The sequence below is a fragment of the Otolemur garnettii genome, unplaced genomic scaffold (genome assembly GCF_000181295.1).
Source record: "Otolemur garnettii isolate 467f Iridium unplaced genomic scaffold, OtoGar3 scaffold00001, whole genome shotgun sequence".
NCBI lineage: Eukaryota > Metazoa > Chordata > Mammalia > Primates > Galagidae > Otolemur > Otolemur garnettii.
The window spans coordinates 28427395-28440462 of NW_003852396.1; the positions used below are offsets into that span (position 1 = coordinate 28427395).

General features: G+C 44.0%; 1 protein-coding gene across 4 annotated transcripts in view; it reads left to right on the top strand.

Annotated features, from left to right (window-relative positions):
* LOC100949377 (cytochrome c oxidase assembly factor 4 homolog, mitochondrial) overlaps window positions 1-2113 on the top strand; it is a 3404-nt gene extending 1291 nt beyond the window's left edge. For 3 of the 4 annotated variants that reach the window (XM_012801848.2, XM_003781366.3, XM_023510528.1), the window contains exon 2: window positions 1271-2113. In XM_012801848.2, coding sequence (XP_012657302.1) covers window positions 1281-1544 — 264 coding nt within the window. In that variant the 5' untranslated portion in view covers window positions 1271-1280 and the 3' untranslated portion in view covers window positions 1545-2113. Of the gene's footprint in view, window positions 1-243; window positions 275-1270 lie in introns of those variants that run through there. The other variant, XM_012801853.2, reaches the window with a different exon arrangement.
* The last annotated feature ends 10955 nt before the right edge of the window (window positions 2114-13068 follow it).

Below are 13068 nucleotides of genomic sequence, written 5' to 3' on the forward strand. Positions count from 1 at the left end.
AAAAAAAAAAAAAAAAAGAAATCACTTATAGGAAGCTTTTCCTGCCTATTTGTGCTCTTGTCAGAATTGGGTGTCTCTTATCTGTGTTCCCAGTCTCAGCTATCTGTACACACTGTGTAGTAAATTGCTCTGCCTGTTTCTGTTTAGATTGTAGATTCCATGAAGGCAAGAACTGCAGCTGACTTGGTCTCTCCCAAATGCTCAACTCTAGCATAGTGCCTGGTGCTTCATAGGTGCTCAATAGTATGCAGAATGAATGAGAGACAAAGTAAAGGTATTAAGGAGTCCTACCTTCTTTACAGCCTATCATGGTGAAATGTGTGCAAAGGCTGAACTCATTTTTCTTCAAACCTTTTTAAGTTCCTTCTGCATGCTACCTTCTGCTGGTACTCTGAAACACATGATCTTGGGAAGACAGTTTGGGTAAACACACCTCACGTTTTTGTATAGTTGTCAAAACTACTTCATTTAACTCATGGACTCATCTCTTTCCCTGGCCTCTGCATGTTTTTTTTTTACAACCACATTGAACTCTTTCCGTTCCTCCCATGTTTCAGAACCTACCCTTATTTAGGTACTTTTTCAAATTTAAAATTTTGTTCTTCAGTTGTAAAATAAGTCAGTAGAAAAAAAGAGGAAACATTAATTCTTTTGAGGTAGATCAGAGATGGCTTCCCTCAAAAGGAGACTTTTCACCTTATTCATATTCCATTTGAAGAATTGAGCTTACTGAATGCTGCGTTAAGCAATTTCACATACTTTATCTTACTTAGTTCTCTTGAAACCATTTTGCAGTCCCATTCTCTGCCTGTCCTAATGCTAGAAGCACCAAGGTAAAGCATTTGTCCTCAAAGAACTCTCCTCAAAGAGTTTCTCCTAGGGAAGACAGACACATAAAAAAGCTATAATAATGCAGTTTGGGGCAGTGCCTGTGGTTCAGTGGGTAGGGTGCCAGGCCCATATACCAAGGGTGGTGGGTTCAAAACCCAGCCAAATTGCAACAAAAAAATAGCCAGGCATTGTGGTGGGCACCTGTAGTCCTAGCTACTTGGGAGGCTGAGGCAAGAGAATCGCCTAAGCCCAGGAGTTGGAGGTTGCTGTGAGCTGTGTGATGCCACGACACTCTACCGAAGGCAATAAAATGAGACTCTGTCTCTACAAAAAGAAAAAAATAATGCAGTTTGGTCAGTGCTATTTATAATCCAGGACCGTATATATATTAATAATTATATCCCTGCTCTAACTTTGTCTCTCTGTTTATCTTCTATAGATTCTCCCAGATGTCAGCCTCAGTACCTCAAGGCCATACCTGGGCCCGGCAGGTGAAGAAGGAAGATGAGGAAGAGGACCCGCTGGACCAGCTGATCTCCCGCTCTGGCTGTGCTGCCTCCCACTTTGCAGTGCAGGAATGCATGGCCCAGCACCAGGACTGGCGGCAGTGCCAGGCACAGGTGCAGGCATTCAAAGATTGCATGAGTGAACAGCAGGCAAAGCGGCGGGAGGAGCTACAGAGGAGGAAAGAGCAAGCAAGTGCCCATCCCTGAGACTCCAGGCTACCTGTCCCCATGTACAAGGCGAGGGCCATGTAGAAACTCAGATATACCATGGGAAGAAGAAATCCTAAATGATGGACATATGAGCCAGGAGGTATAAAACTTGGGGATAGTCTTTGGAATTGGGATTTTGAAAGCCATGGGTTTGGGTAGGATTGTCACAAAGAGCTGTATGGTCAGATCTCATACATCCTCACCCATTTTGTTCCACCATTATTTTGCAAGTAAAACAGAGTGGGTTAGGGGATGTGCCTGTCTCAGTACTTGGTACTAATGTGATTACAGGGACATTTTAATTTAAAAGTAAATTCACAATCTAAAGGTAAATTGGTTACCTACTTAGATCTTCATTTATTCACTCATGGGATCAACAACAGCAAGAATTTCTGAAGCATTGTGTTGGAAACTGATGTGATGAATATTGTGATGTGACCTGCATTTATGTTAGTTAGTGTCTAGTTTGAGAGATAGTAATAAAGCAACACTGGAACAACTAGTTCCTGACAATGGTATAAGAGTTTTTATCATTTATCACTTGCTCTGGATGTTTCATTTAGTTTAATGGAAGGAAGAAAAACAGCAAGACAACCTTTTATTCAAATATTGAATACCTTTTATATACCAGATTCTGTTTAATTAACAGATGCAGTGTATGGCCTGAACCTGCTCCCACCCCAACAAACACAAAGTTGGCCTAACATTTAGAAATTATATTTAACATTAAAATACAGATTTCCAGGTGGCACCTGTGGCTCAAGGAGTAGGGCGGTGGCCTCATATACCGGGGGTGGTAGGTTCGAGCCCAGCTCCGGCCAAAACTGCAAAAAAAAAAAAATGCAGATTTCCAGGCCAGATGCAGTGGCTCATGTCTGTAATCCTAGCTCTCTGGGAGACCGAGGTGGGTAGATTGCTTGAGCTCAGGAGTTTGAGACCAGCCTGAGCAAGGGTGAGGCCCCATCTCCACTAAAAATGAAAAGCTGAGGCTTAGAGGATTGCCTGAGCCCAAGAGTTTGAGGTCGCTGTGAGCTATGACACCGTGGCACTCTACCAAGGGCGACAAAGAGATACTCTTGTTTCAAAAAAACAAAAACAAAAAACCCCCAGATTTCCAGCTTTTAAAAAATGGAGCTGTTAACATGGAGCTTTTATTCCTACTTGACAACAATTTGCTGGAGCCGAATAATAGTTTCTCCTTTAAGAGGACTGTGTTTTCCTGTTCATAACAGTTGCGATCACGTCTCATTTTTCTTCAGTGAAACTGCCTTACCCTTTCTGTTCCTGCCTGGCTCTGTAAGGCATTTGGGAGTGGGAAGGGAGGTGGGGCAGTGATCCCAGCCATAGAAGCTGGAATGAAACTTTTTTTGAGACAGTGTCTTGCTCTTTCACCCAGAGTAGGGTGCAGTGGAATCATCATAGTTCACTGTAATCTCAAACTCTTGAGAAGCGATCCTCCAGTCCTGAGTAGCTGGGACTACGGCTGCATGCCATGAAACCTCAGTAATTTGAGGTTGGTGTGAGCTAGGCTGACTCCACGGCACTCTATCAAGGGGCAACACGGTGAGACTGTGTCTTTAAAAACAATAACAGGAGACTTCCGACTTAGGTCTTCCTCTTTGCCAGAAGCTCTGGTGCTTTTTATTCCTTCTGTATTCCTTTCTGTCTAATAAAATCCTATCTTACCACTGATCTGTGGTCCACGGGTTCATTCTTCAAATCCCAGAGACCAAGGACCTAGTGTTGCCTTTGTAATTGAGGATGTATTACAACAAATATATAATATATGAAAAAAAAATACAAACAAATATATAATATATGAAAAAATAATAACAAAAAAAACCAAGCAATTTTCTTCTTTCTACTCACCTAAGAGCTAGAATGTAGCATTGTTTATAGTAATAAGTAAAAATCACAATGTGAAATTCCATAAATAAGGACTATAATTGCCTCATATTCAAATCTTCTACAATAGAAATGTATATATTTGTGTAATTAAAAATAACACCGCCGGCCGTGTAATCCCAGCTACTTGGGAGGCTGAGGCAAGCAAATCACTTAAGCCCAAGAGTTTGAGGTTGCTGTGAGCTGTGACATCACAGCATTCTACCCAGGGCAACAGCTTGAGACTCTTCCTCGATAAAAAATAGCACCACCTTGGTGCCTGTAGCTCAGTGGGTAGGGTGCCTGCCACATACTCTAAGGATGGTGGGTTCGAAACGGCCTGTGCCAGCTAAAAACAATGACAACTGCAACAACAAAAAAAAAATAGCAGGGTGTTGTGGTGGGTTCCTGTAGTCCCAGCTACTTGGGAGGCTGAGGCAAGAGAATTGCTGGAGCCCAAGCATTTCAGGTTGCTGTGAGCTGTGATGCTACAGCACTCTACCATGGTGACAGCTCGAGACTCTGTCTCAAAAAATAATAATAATAAAATAAAAAATAGCACCACTGGCTTGGCGCCTGTGGCTCAAATGGCTAAGGCGCCAGCCATGTACACCCAAGGTGGTGCGTTCAAATCCAGCCCAGACCCACCAAACAACAATGACAGCTGCAACCAAAAAATAGCCAGGCATTGTAGCTACTTGGGAGGCTGAGGCAGGAGACTTGCTTGAGCCCAGGAGTTGGAGGTTGCTGTGAGCTGAGATGCCACAGCACTCTACCCAGGGGGACAGCTTGAAGCTCCTGTCTTAAAATAAATAAATAAATAAATAAATAAATAACACCACCTGGGCAACATTGAGAGATCTCATCTCTACAAAAATTTGTTTTTAAAAATCAGCCAGGATGGACTCAGTGCTCAAGTGGCTAAGGCACCAGCCACATACACTAGAGCTGGCGGGTTCAAATCCAGCCCAGGCCTGCCAAACAACAATGACAACTACAACCAAAAAATAGCCAGGTATTGTGGCAGGTGCCTGTAGTCCCAGCTACTTGGGAGGCTGAGGCAAGAGAATCCCATAAGCCCAGGAGTTGAAGGTTGCTGTGAGCTGTGATGCCATGGCACTCTACCCAGGGTGACAGCTTCAGGCTCTGTCTCAAAAAAATAAATAAATGAAAATTAGCCAGAATGGGCTCGACGCCCATAGCACAGTGGTTATAGCACCAGCAACATTCACCGAGGCTGGCTGGTTCAAACCCAGCCTGGACCAGCTAAACAGCAGTGACAGTTGCAACAAAAAATAACCAGATGGCTCGGTGCCTGTGGCTCAAGCGGCTAAGGCGCCAGCCACATACACCTGACGGGTTCGAATCCAGCCCAGGCCCACCAAACAACAACGATGGCTGCAACCAAAAAACAGCCGGGTGTTGTGGTGGGCGTGTAGTCCCAGCTACTTGGGAAGCAGAGGCAGGAGAATCACTTGAGCCCAGGAGCTAGAGGTTGATGTGAGCTGTGACGCCACTGCACTCTACCTAGGGCAATACCTTGAGGCTCTGTCTCGGAAAAAAAAAACCAGATGTTGTGGTGGGCGCATGTAATCCCAGCTACTTGGGAGGCTGAGGCAAGAGATCGCTTGAGCCCAAGAGTTTGAGGTTGCTGTGAGCTGTAATGCTACAGCACTTTACCAAGGGTGATATGGTGAGACTCTGTCTCCAAAAAAAAAAAAAAAATTAGCCAGGCTGGGCTGGGCGCAGTGACACCCTGGTCACGCTTGTAATCCCAGCACTTGGGAGGCGAAGGCTTGTGGATTGGCTTTGCTCATAGAGTTTGAGACCAGCATGAGCCAGAGGAAGACCTCATCTCTAAAAAATAGCCAGCAAGTGAACACTGCATTCACTCCCATTGCAGGGGAAGAAATAAAGTTCAGTTTGTAGTCTCAGCTACTTGGGAGGCTGAGGCAAGAGAATTGCTTAAGCCCAAGTTTGAAGTTGCTGTGAACTGTGACACCACAGCACTCTGAGGGCAACAAAGTAAGACTCTGTCTCAAAAAAAAAAAAAAAAAAATTTAAAAAAATAGGCTCTGCATCCATAGGACAGTGGTTACAGCACCAGCCACATACACTGAGGCTGGTGGGTTTGAACGTCGCCCAGGCCAGCTAAACAATAATGACAATTGCAACCAAAAAAATAGCCAGGTGCTGTGGCAGGCGCCTGTGGTCCCAGCTACTTGGGAGGCAAGAGAATCACTTAAGCCCAAGAGCTGGAGGTTGCTATGAGCTGTGACATCACTGCACTCTACTGAGGGTGACAAAGTAAGATTCTGTCTCAAATATATATATAAAAATAATTAAAAAAAATAAAAATTAGCCAGGCATGGTAGTATGCAACTATACTCCCAGCTACTCAGGAGCTGAAGCAGGGGGATCACTTGAGCCCAGAAATTTTAGGTTTCAGTGAGTAGTCATCTTGTGCAACACTGAATTCTAGTCTGGGGTGACAGTACAAGATACTATCTTGATTAAAAATAAAACCAAAAAATAATGGGCCTGGCTTGGCGCCCATTGCTCAATGAGTAGGGCACCAGCCACATACATTGAAGGTGGCAGGTTTGAGCCTGGTCCAGGCCAGCTAAACAATGATGACAACTGCAACCAAAAAATAGCTGGGCATTGTGGTGGGTGCCTGTAGTCTCAGCTTCTCGGGAGGCTGAGGCAAGAGAATCACAGCCCAAGAATTTGAGGTTGCTGTGAACTGTGATGCTACAGCACTCTACCAAGGGTGACATAGTGAGACTGTGTCTCCAAAAAAAAAAAAAAAAAAGGGCCATGGAAGAAGATGGGTAATACTAGAAAAGTGTATCCTTAGCAGGAGGACTGGTTTCCAAACCAACTAAGTAGAGCAAGCAAGTTTTCTAGGACTCTGGCTCTAACAGAAGCCACTTACTGGGCGGTGCCTGTGACTCAGTGAGTGGGGCGCTGGCCTCAAATACCAGAGGTAGTGGGTTCAAAACTGACCCCAGCCAAAAACTGCAAAAAAAAAAAAAAAACCTAGAAGCCACGGACTAGGTCATCATGGAATGTATTCAATAAGGCAAAAAGCACTCTGTTGCCACTCAACCCTGATTTCTCAAAAAATGGGTATCGTTCCTGTTTTCATAGGCCTACTAAAAGAATTAAAAGAAAAAAATAAAACAGTGAATGAAAATTGTTACCATTTATTCAACTATTATAACTAATGCTTTTTTTTTTCTTTCAGTTTTTGGCTGGGGCTGGGTTTGAACCCGCCACCTCTGGCATATGGGGCCAGCGCCCTACTCCTTTGAGCCACAGGCACCATCCCTAACTAATACATTTTTTTTTTTTTGAGACAGAGTCTGAAGCTGTTGCCCTGAGTAAAGTGCTATGGCATCACAGCTCACAGCAACCTCCAACTCCTGGGTTCAAGAGATTCTCCTGCCTCTGCCTGCCAAGTAGCTGGGACTACAGGCCCACAATGCCACAACGCCCAGCTATTTTTTTGTTGCAGCCGTCATTGTTGTTTGGCAGGCCCGGGCTGGATTCGAACTCGCCAGCTCAGGTGTATGTGGCTGGCGCCTCAGCTGCTTGAGCCACAGACACCGAGCCTATAACTAATATTTATTGGGCATTTCACTCAGGCAGTCCAGTTTAGAATGCTCTCAAGCCCTATGATGTGCTGCCTTCAAATCCCAGTTATGCCGCTTACTACTGTGTGACTTTGGGCAAGTTACTTAACACCTTAGGATCTGTTTTCTCTTCTGTAAAAATGCACATATAGTACCTTTCTCACAAGCCTCAAAACTAATAAATGTAAACCTTTCTCATATTGTCATTGAAAGAATGAGCTAAGGCCAAGATATAGTCCTAGCACTTTTGGAGTCTGAGCCAGGAAGATCATTTCAGCCCAAGGAGGTCAAGGTTACAGTGAGCTATGATCCGGCCACTGTGTTCCAGCCTGGGTGATTGAGCAAGACCCTGTCTCAGGAAGGAAGGGAGGTAGGGAAGGAGGGAGGAAGGGATAGAGGGGAAAAAGCAAAGGAGAGGAAAGGGGAAGGGAGGAAATAGAAAGGAAGAAAAGATCAGTTGATATTGATAAAGAGCTTAGAAGCAGTATCAGGCACATTGGCACAAAGTTAGCATTCAGTGAACCATAGCCTATTATCATCATCACGATTACTGTGTGCTGGTGACTTTCCTGAGTTCTATTGTCTAGTCGAATCCTCCCAACACTGGATTCACCCCCATTACAAGGGAGGTAATAAAGTTCAGACTGGGAATCAGCCTCCAAGGTGTCTCCATCTAGAGCCTAGGCTGCCTCTGTTCTGTGCTGTTTTGCAAGCATCCAGTTCCTTGTTCAATGCTTAACACACAGCAAGTAAGCCCATTGACTATGTGAATATTACTTTGTTTTTGCCAGCCCTTTGTAAAAAAAATTCACCAGTGCAAGTTGCCCACAGTGATCTAGATTGTTATGTTTTTCTTTAGTCTCTCCACTCTGCAGCCCATGGAGCTGAAATTTAAAATGGTTCATGCCTGGCTCTATATATTCTACACCTACCTTTGGGTTGCCTCTGCAGAGAGGTTGGTGTCAGGGATGAGTGGAAAGACCTTTTGGCTGGGTGCCTTTCTTGGCTAGGCTTAAGGAAGTCTCAAGGTTTTCTCTTCTCTGCAAGATCCATGGCTGGGGACATGGCCTTGTGCTCAGTACAAAGGTGCATTGTAAAGGGTTTTGCCAGATGAGTGAGAATATACTCCTACCCTTAGGTAAAGTTGCCAGGCTAAGTCCTTGGGCTGCTGACTTTAGAAATCCAAAGAGAACTGGAAGGAGTCCAGACTGAAACCTTTTACTTTCCTTCTGTAAAAAAAGCTGGGGCTCCCTCCTTTGCCCCAACAAGGACTTAAAATGGGCAGAGGAAGTAGGAAGGATTCTTCCATTCTCAGCAGTTATCTTTTGAAGACTTCTCATTCTTTAGAGCCTAGGCATTCTGTCTAAATGGTAAACCAATTCTCAAAAATGAGGTGAAATGTCTGAGAATGAAAATTATTGTAGGGGGATTATGATAGCCAAATGAATCAGGAGGATCAGACAAGGGGAGACAAAAGCATCCCAAAGAGATCAAAGTACAAATGAAATAAACATAAGACACATTGGCCACCTGTCTGTCGTGTTTCCCAAGCAGGTCTAGTTCTTGGGAATGCACACTCAGAAAGCTTTCCTTCCTTAAAAATAGTACAAACAGAGGGACCTTATATGTCCTTGATGGAGGGGACCAGAGGTCTCAGCATTGCTAGTGTCTGAATGGCCAAAATACCCAGATTTCATTTCTTTCTCTGTAACTAAAACATACTCTTTTGGAATCCACAGCTTGCCATTTTTAGACTTCTGTGGTAGAGGAACAATACATCCTCACCCAAAGGAAAGGGACTAACACATGAGTTGAAGAATCTGCTGGCCTGCACTAGGAAAACTGCCCCTTTGACTCAGGCATTCTGCCTTTCTTAAAAGTTAATGATCTACATAAAAATGCATTTCTTAAAAAAAAAATTCTTTCTTTTTGAGATAGTCTCACTTTGTCACCCTTGATGGAGTGCTGTGGCATCATAGCTCACAGTAACCTAAAACTCTTGGGTTCAAACGATCCTCTTCAATCTCCTGAGTAGCTGAGATTATAAGCACCCACCACAATACCCAGCTAGTTTTTTTCTACTTTTAGTAGAGATGGGGGTCTCCTTCTTGCTCAGACTGATCTCAAACTCCTGAGCTCAAGCAATCCATCTGCCTCCCAGAGGGCTAGAACTACAGGTGTGAACCACCCCCTTGAACTATTGCTTATCTTTGTAATAAAAGCCATTTTAACTGGGAGGAGAGGCTATTTCATTGTAGTTTTGATTTGCATTTCTCTGATGACTTACGATGTGGGGCATTTTTTTTCAGATACTGTTGGCCATTTGTATGTTTTCTTTTGAGAAATGTCTATTCAGAGTCTTTGCCATGACTCAGCACCCGTAGCATAGTGGTTATGGCGCCAGCCACATATACCAAGGCTGGCGGGTTTGAACCCAGCCCCTGCCGGCTAAACAACGACAACTGCAACAAAATACAACCAGGCGTTGTGGCAGGCACCTGTAGTCCCAGCTACTTGGGAGGCTGGGCAAAAGAATCACTTAAGCCCAAGAGTTTGAGGTTGCTGTGAGCTGTGTCGCCATGGCACTCTACTGAGGGCAACATAGTGAGACTTAGTCTCAAAAACAAAACAAAAAAACAGATCCTTTGCCATATTTTAATTGGATTTTTTCCTGTTGAATTGTTGGAGCTCCTGGCCAGATGGGTAGTTTGCAGATAATTTCCCCCATTATCTGGGTGGTCTCTTTACTTTGTTCATTGTTTCCTTTGCTTCACAGAAGCTTTTCAGTTTAATGATACAAACTGTGTCATATTTTATTTATATTTAGTACTAGACTGGCAGAACTAATTTATGGCAATAGAAATGAGATTACTGATTGCCCCCCCCCCTTTTTTTTGAGACAGAGTCTTTCTTTGTCACCTTCAGTAGAGTTCTGTGGCATCCTAGCTCAAAGCAACCTCAAACTCTTGGGCTCAAGCGATTCTCCTGCCTCAGTGTCCCAAGTAGCTGGAACTACAGGGGCCCACCACAACGCCCATCTACTTTTAGAGACGGGGTCTCCTCACTCTTGCTCAGGCTGGTCTCAAACCTGTGAGCTCAGGCAATCCAGAGTGCCTCAGCCTCCCAGAGTGCTAGGATTATAAGCGTGAGCCACTGTACCTGGCCTTAGTGGTTGCTTCTAGGGGAGAATGACTATAAAATACGAGGGAACTTTGTGGGGTGACAAAAATGTTCTTTACCTTGATAGAAGTGTGGGCTTATGGGTAGATAATTTTTAAAACTGATCAAATATTCACTTGTATAAGTTATAAGTGAATTGTATTTCACTATATATAAAATATACCTCAATGAAAAAATCTTTTTAGAAAGCATGCTAAGAAGTTTAGAAGGGAAGAAATCTAACCTTTACTGAGCACTTACTGGCCTGTTATGTCTGTGATTTCCATTTCAAACCCCTAAAAAGAGATTATCCCCATTTTATAGAACAGAAATCTGAGATCCAACGAGGTTAAAAAACTCAGCAGAGGCCTCACAACTAATAAATGTAGAAGCTAGGTACAACCCAGGCTTATCTGCCTCTTTATCTTATAATAGGTTGTCACAGGGACAAAGAAGGTATTTTCAACCTAGAGCGAGGCAGGAGACTTGTGTTCCATTTGATTACACTGCCATGTGATCCTAAGAACATCCATTTCGGTCGGGTGCAGTGGCTCATGCCTGTAATCCTAGCACACTGGGAGGTCAAGGTGGTTGGATCTCCTGAGCTCACAGGTTCGAGATCAGCCTGAACCAGAGGGAGATCTTGTCTCTGTGAAAAATATCTGGGTGTTGTGGTGAGTGACAAAAAAAAGAAAAAAAATTTCATCCAAAAAAAAGAAAAAAAAATCATTTCCCTGGGCCTTACTCTAGGAGAATCAAATGAAGCTCATAATTGTTTTATGATCGTAAGGTTCTAGCAGTCAGAATATCCCCAGTCCTTATCAGGATAAGGCCTTAAAAGCAATTTCCATTTGTTTCAGGGGAAACTAATCAGGAGCAAAATTAGCTCTCTGACTGTGGTCAGAGGGCAAATCATCAACTAGGTTAGTGACACAAGAGCCAAGGTGAAAAAATCCAGTTGCCTCCTGTGTGAGAAATAAGCCTGACTCACCCCTCAGTGATGTGTTGGAAAGGGATAGGCTGGGAATCAAGATATCTGAATCCTGTTGCCCTCTGCCAATGAGATCCCCTGTGGCCTTGGGCAAAAGTACTGGGCACCTCTATGGGCCCCCTCTATGGGCCCCTAACCTGCACTTACTAAAGGAGATAGGCTGGCTGGGTTCTAAGGTCCTTCAGCTCCATATCTTAACAATTTATGATATTCTGATTTCTGCCTCAACATAATAATTACAAGGAAAACTGAGCAACTGGAAAAGACTGCTATGTTTTCAAGGTTCTACATGAGATCCATGTGACATTGCCCATTGCCCATATGATATGGGGGCAATATAGACGCAACTACTCAACTCTGCCATTGTATTAAAAGCAGCCATAGACGATATGTAAATGCATGAGCTTTGCTCTAATCCAATAAAATCTTTATTTATAAAAATAGGGAGTGAGGCTTTGGAACTAGATAGATGTGGTGGTTGCACAACATCACACATGTACTCAGTGCCACTGAATTATTTTAAGTTTTTTTTTTTTTTTTTTTTGCAGTTTTTGACTAGGGCTGGGTTTGAACCCACCACTTCCGGCATATGGGGCTGGCACCCTACTCCTTTGAGCCACAGGAGCTGCCCCTGAATTATTTATTTTAAAATGCTTAATTTTGTGGTACTTAAATTTCACCTCAATAAACTATTTTAGAAAACCAAACAAACAGGCAGTGAATGGGATTTGGTTGATAGGCAGTAGTCTGCTGACACCTGAACAAGATCAACTTTTTTTTTGAGACATAATCTCAAGCTGTTGCCCTCTGTAGAGTACAGTGGCATCACACCTCACAGCAACCTCCAACTCTTGGGCTTAAGAGATTCTCTTGCCTCAGACTCCCAGGTAGCTGGGACTACAGGCTCCCGCCACAAAGCCTGGCTATTTTTGTTGTTGTTGCAGTTGTCATTGTTATTTTAGCTGGCCTGGGCTGGGTTCCAACCCACCAGCCTCTGTGTGTGTGGCCAGCACCCACTGAGCTATGGGTGCCACCAAGATCAACTTTTAATTCTTTGCCTAAACTCATTCCAGGCAAGTTAAATTAGCAGTTATGTAACTTCTATGTGTATACTTATGATAAGTCACTACTCTACAAAGCAGTTTATTTCACTTATGGACAAACGCCAACTCTTTTTTTTTTTTTTGAGACAGAGTCTCACTTTGTTGCCCCTGGTAGAATGCCATGGCGTCATAGCTCACAGCAACCTTAGACTCTTGGGCTCAAGTGATTCTCTCGCCTCAGCCTCCTGAGTAGCTGGGACTACGGGCACCCGCCACAATGCCTGGCCATTTTTAGAGATGGGGTCTCACTCTTTCTCAGACTGGTCTCAAACCTGTAAGTTTAGGCAATCTGCCCACCTCGGCCTCCCACAGTACTGGGATTACAGGCATGAGCCACTGTGCCTGGCTAACAAATGCCAATTCTATCTGGAGAGTTTTCTCATATACAAAGCCAAAATCTCCTTCTCTATGACTTCTATCCATAGAGAATTTACTTACGTTATCATCCTCTACTTTGGGCACAGTGGCTCATACCTGTAATCCTAGCACTCTGGGAGGCCAAAGGCGCATGGATTGCTTGAATTCAGGAGTTCAGACCAGCCTGAGCAAGGGCAAGACCCTGTCTCTACTAAAAATAGACAGACTGGCTCTGTGCCTGTGGCTCAAACAGCTAAGGAGCCAGCCACATACACCTAAAGGTGGCAAGTTCGAATCCAGCCTGGGCCTGCCAAAACAACAATGATAGCTGCAACCAAAAAATAGCCAGGTGCTGTGGCGGGCGCCTGTGGTCCCAGCTACTTGGGAGG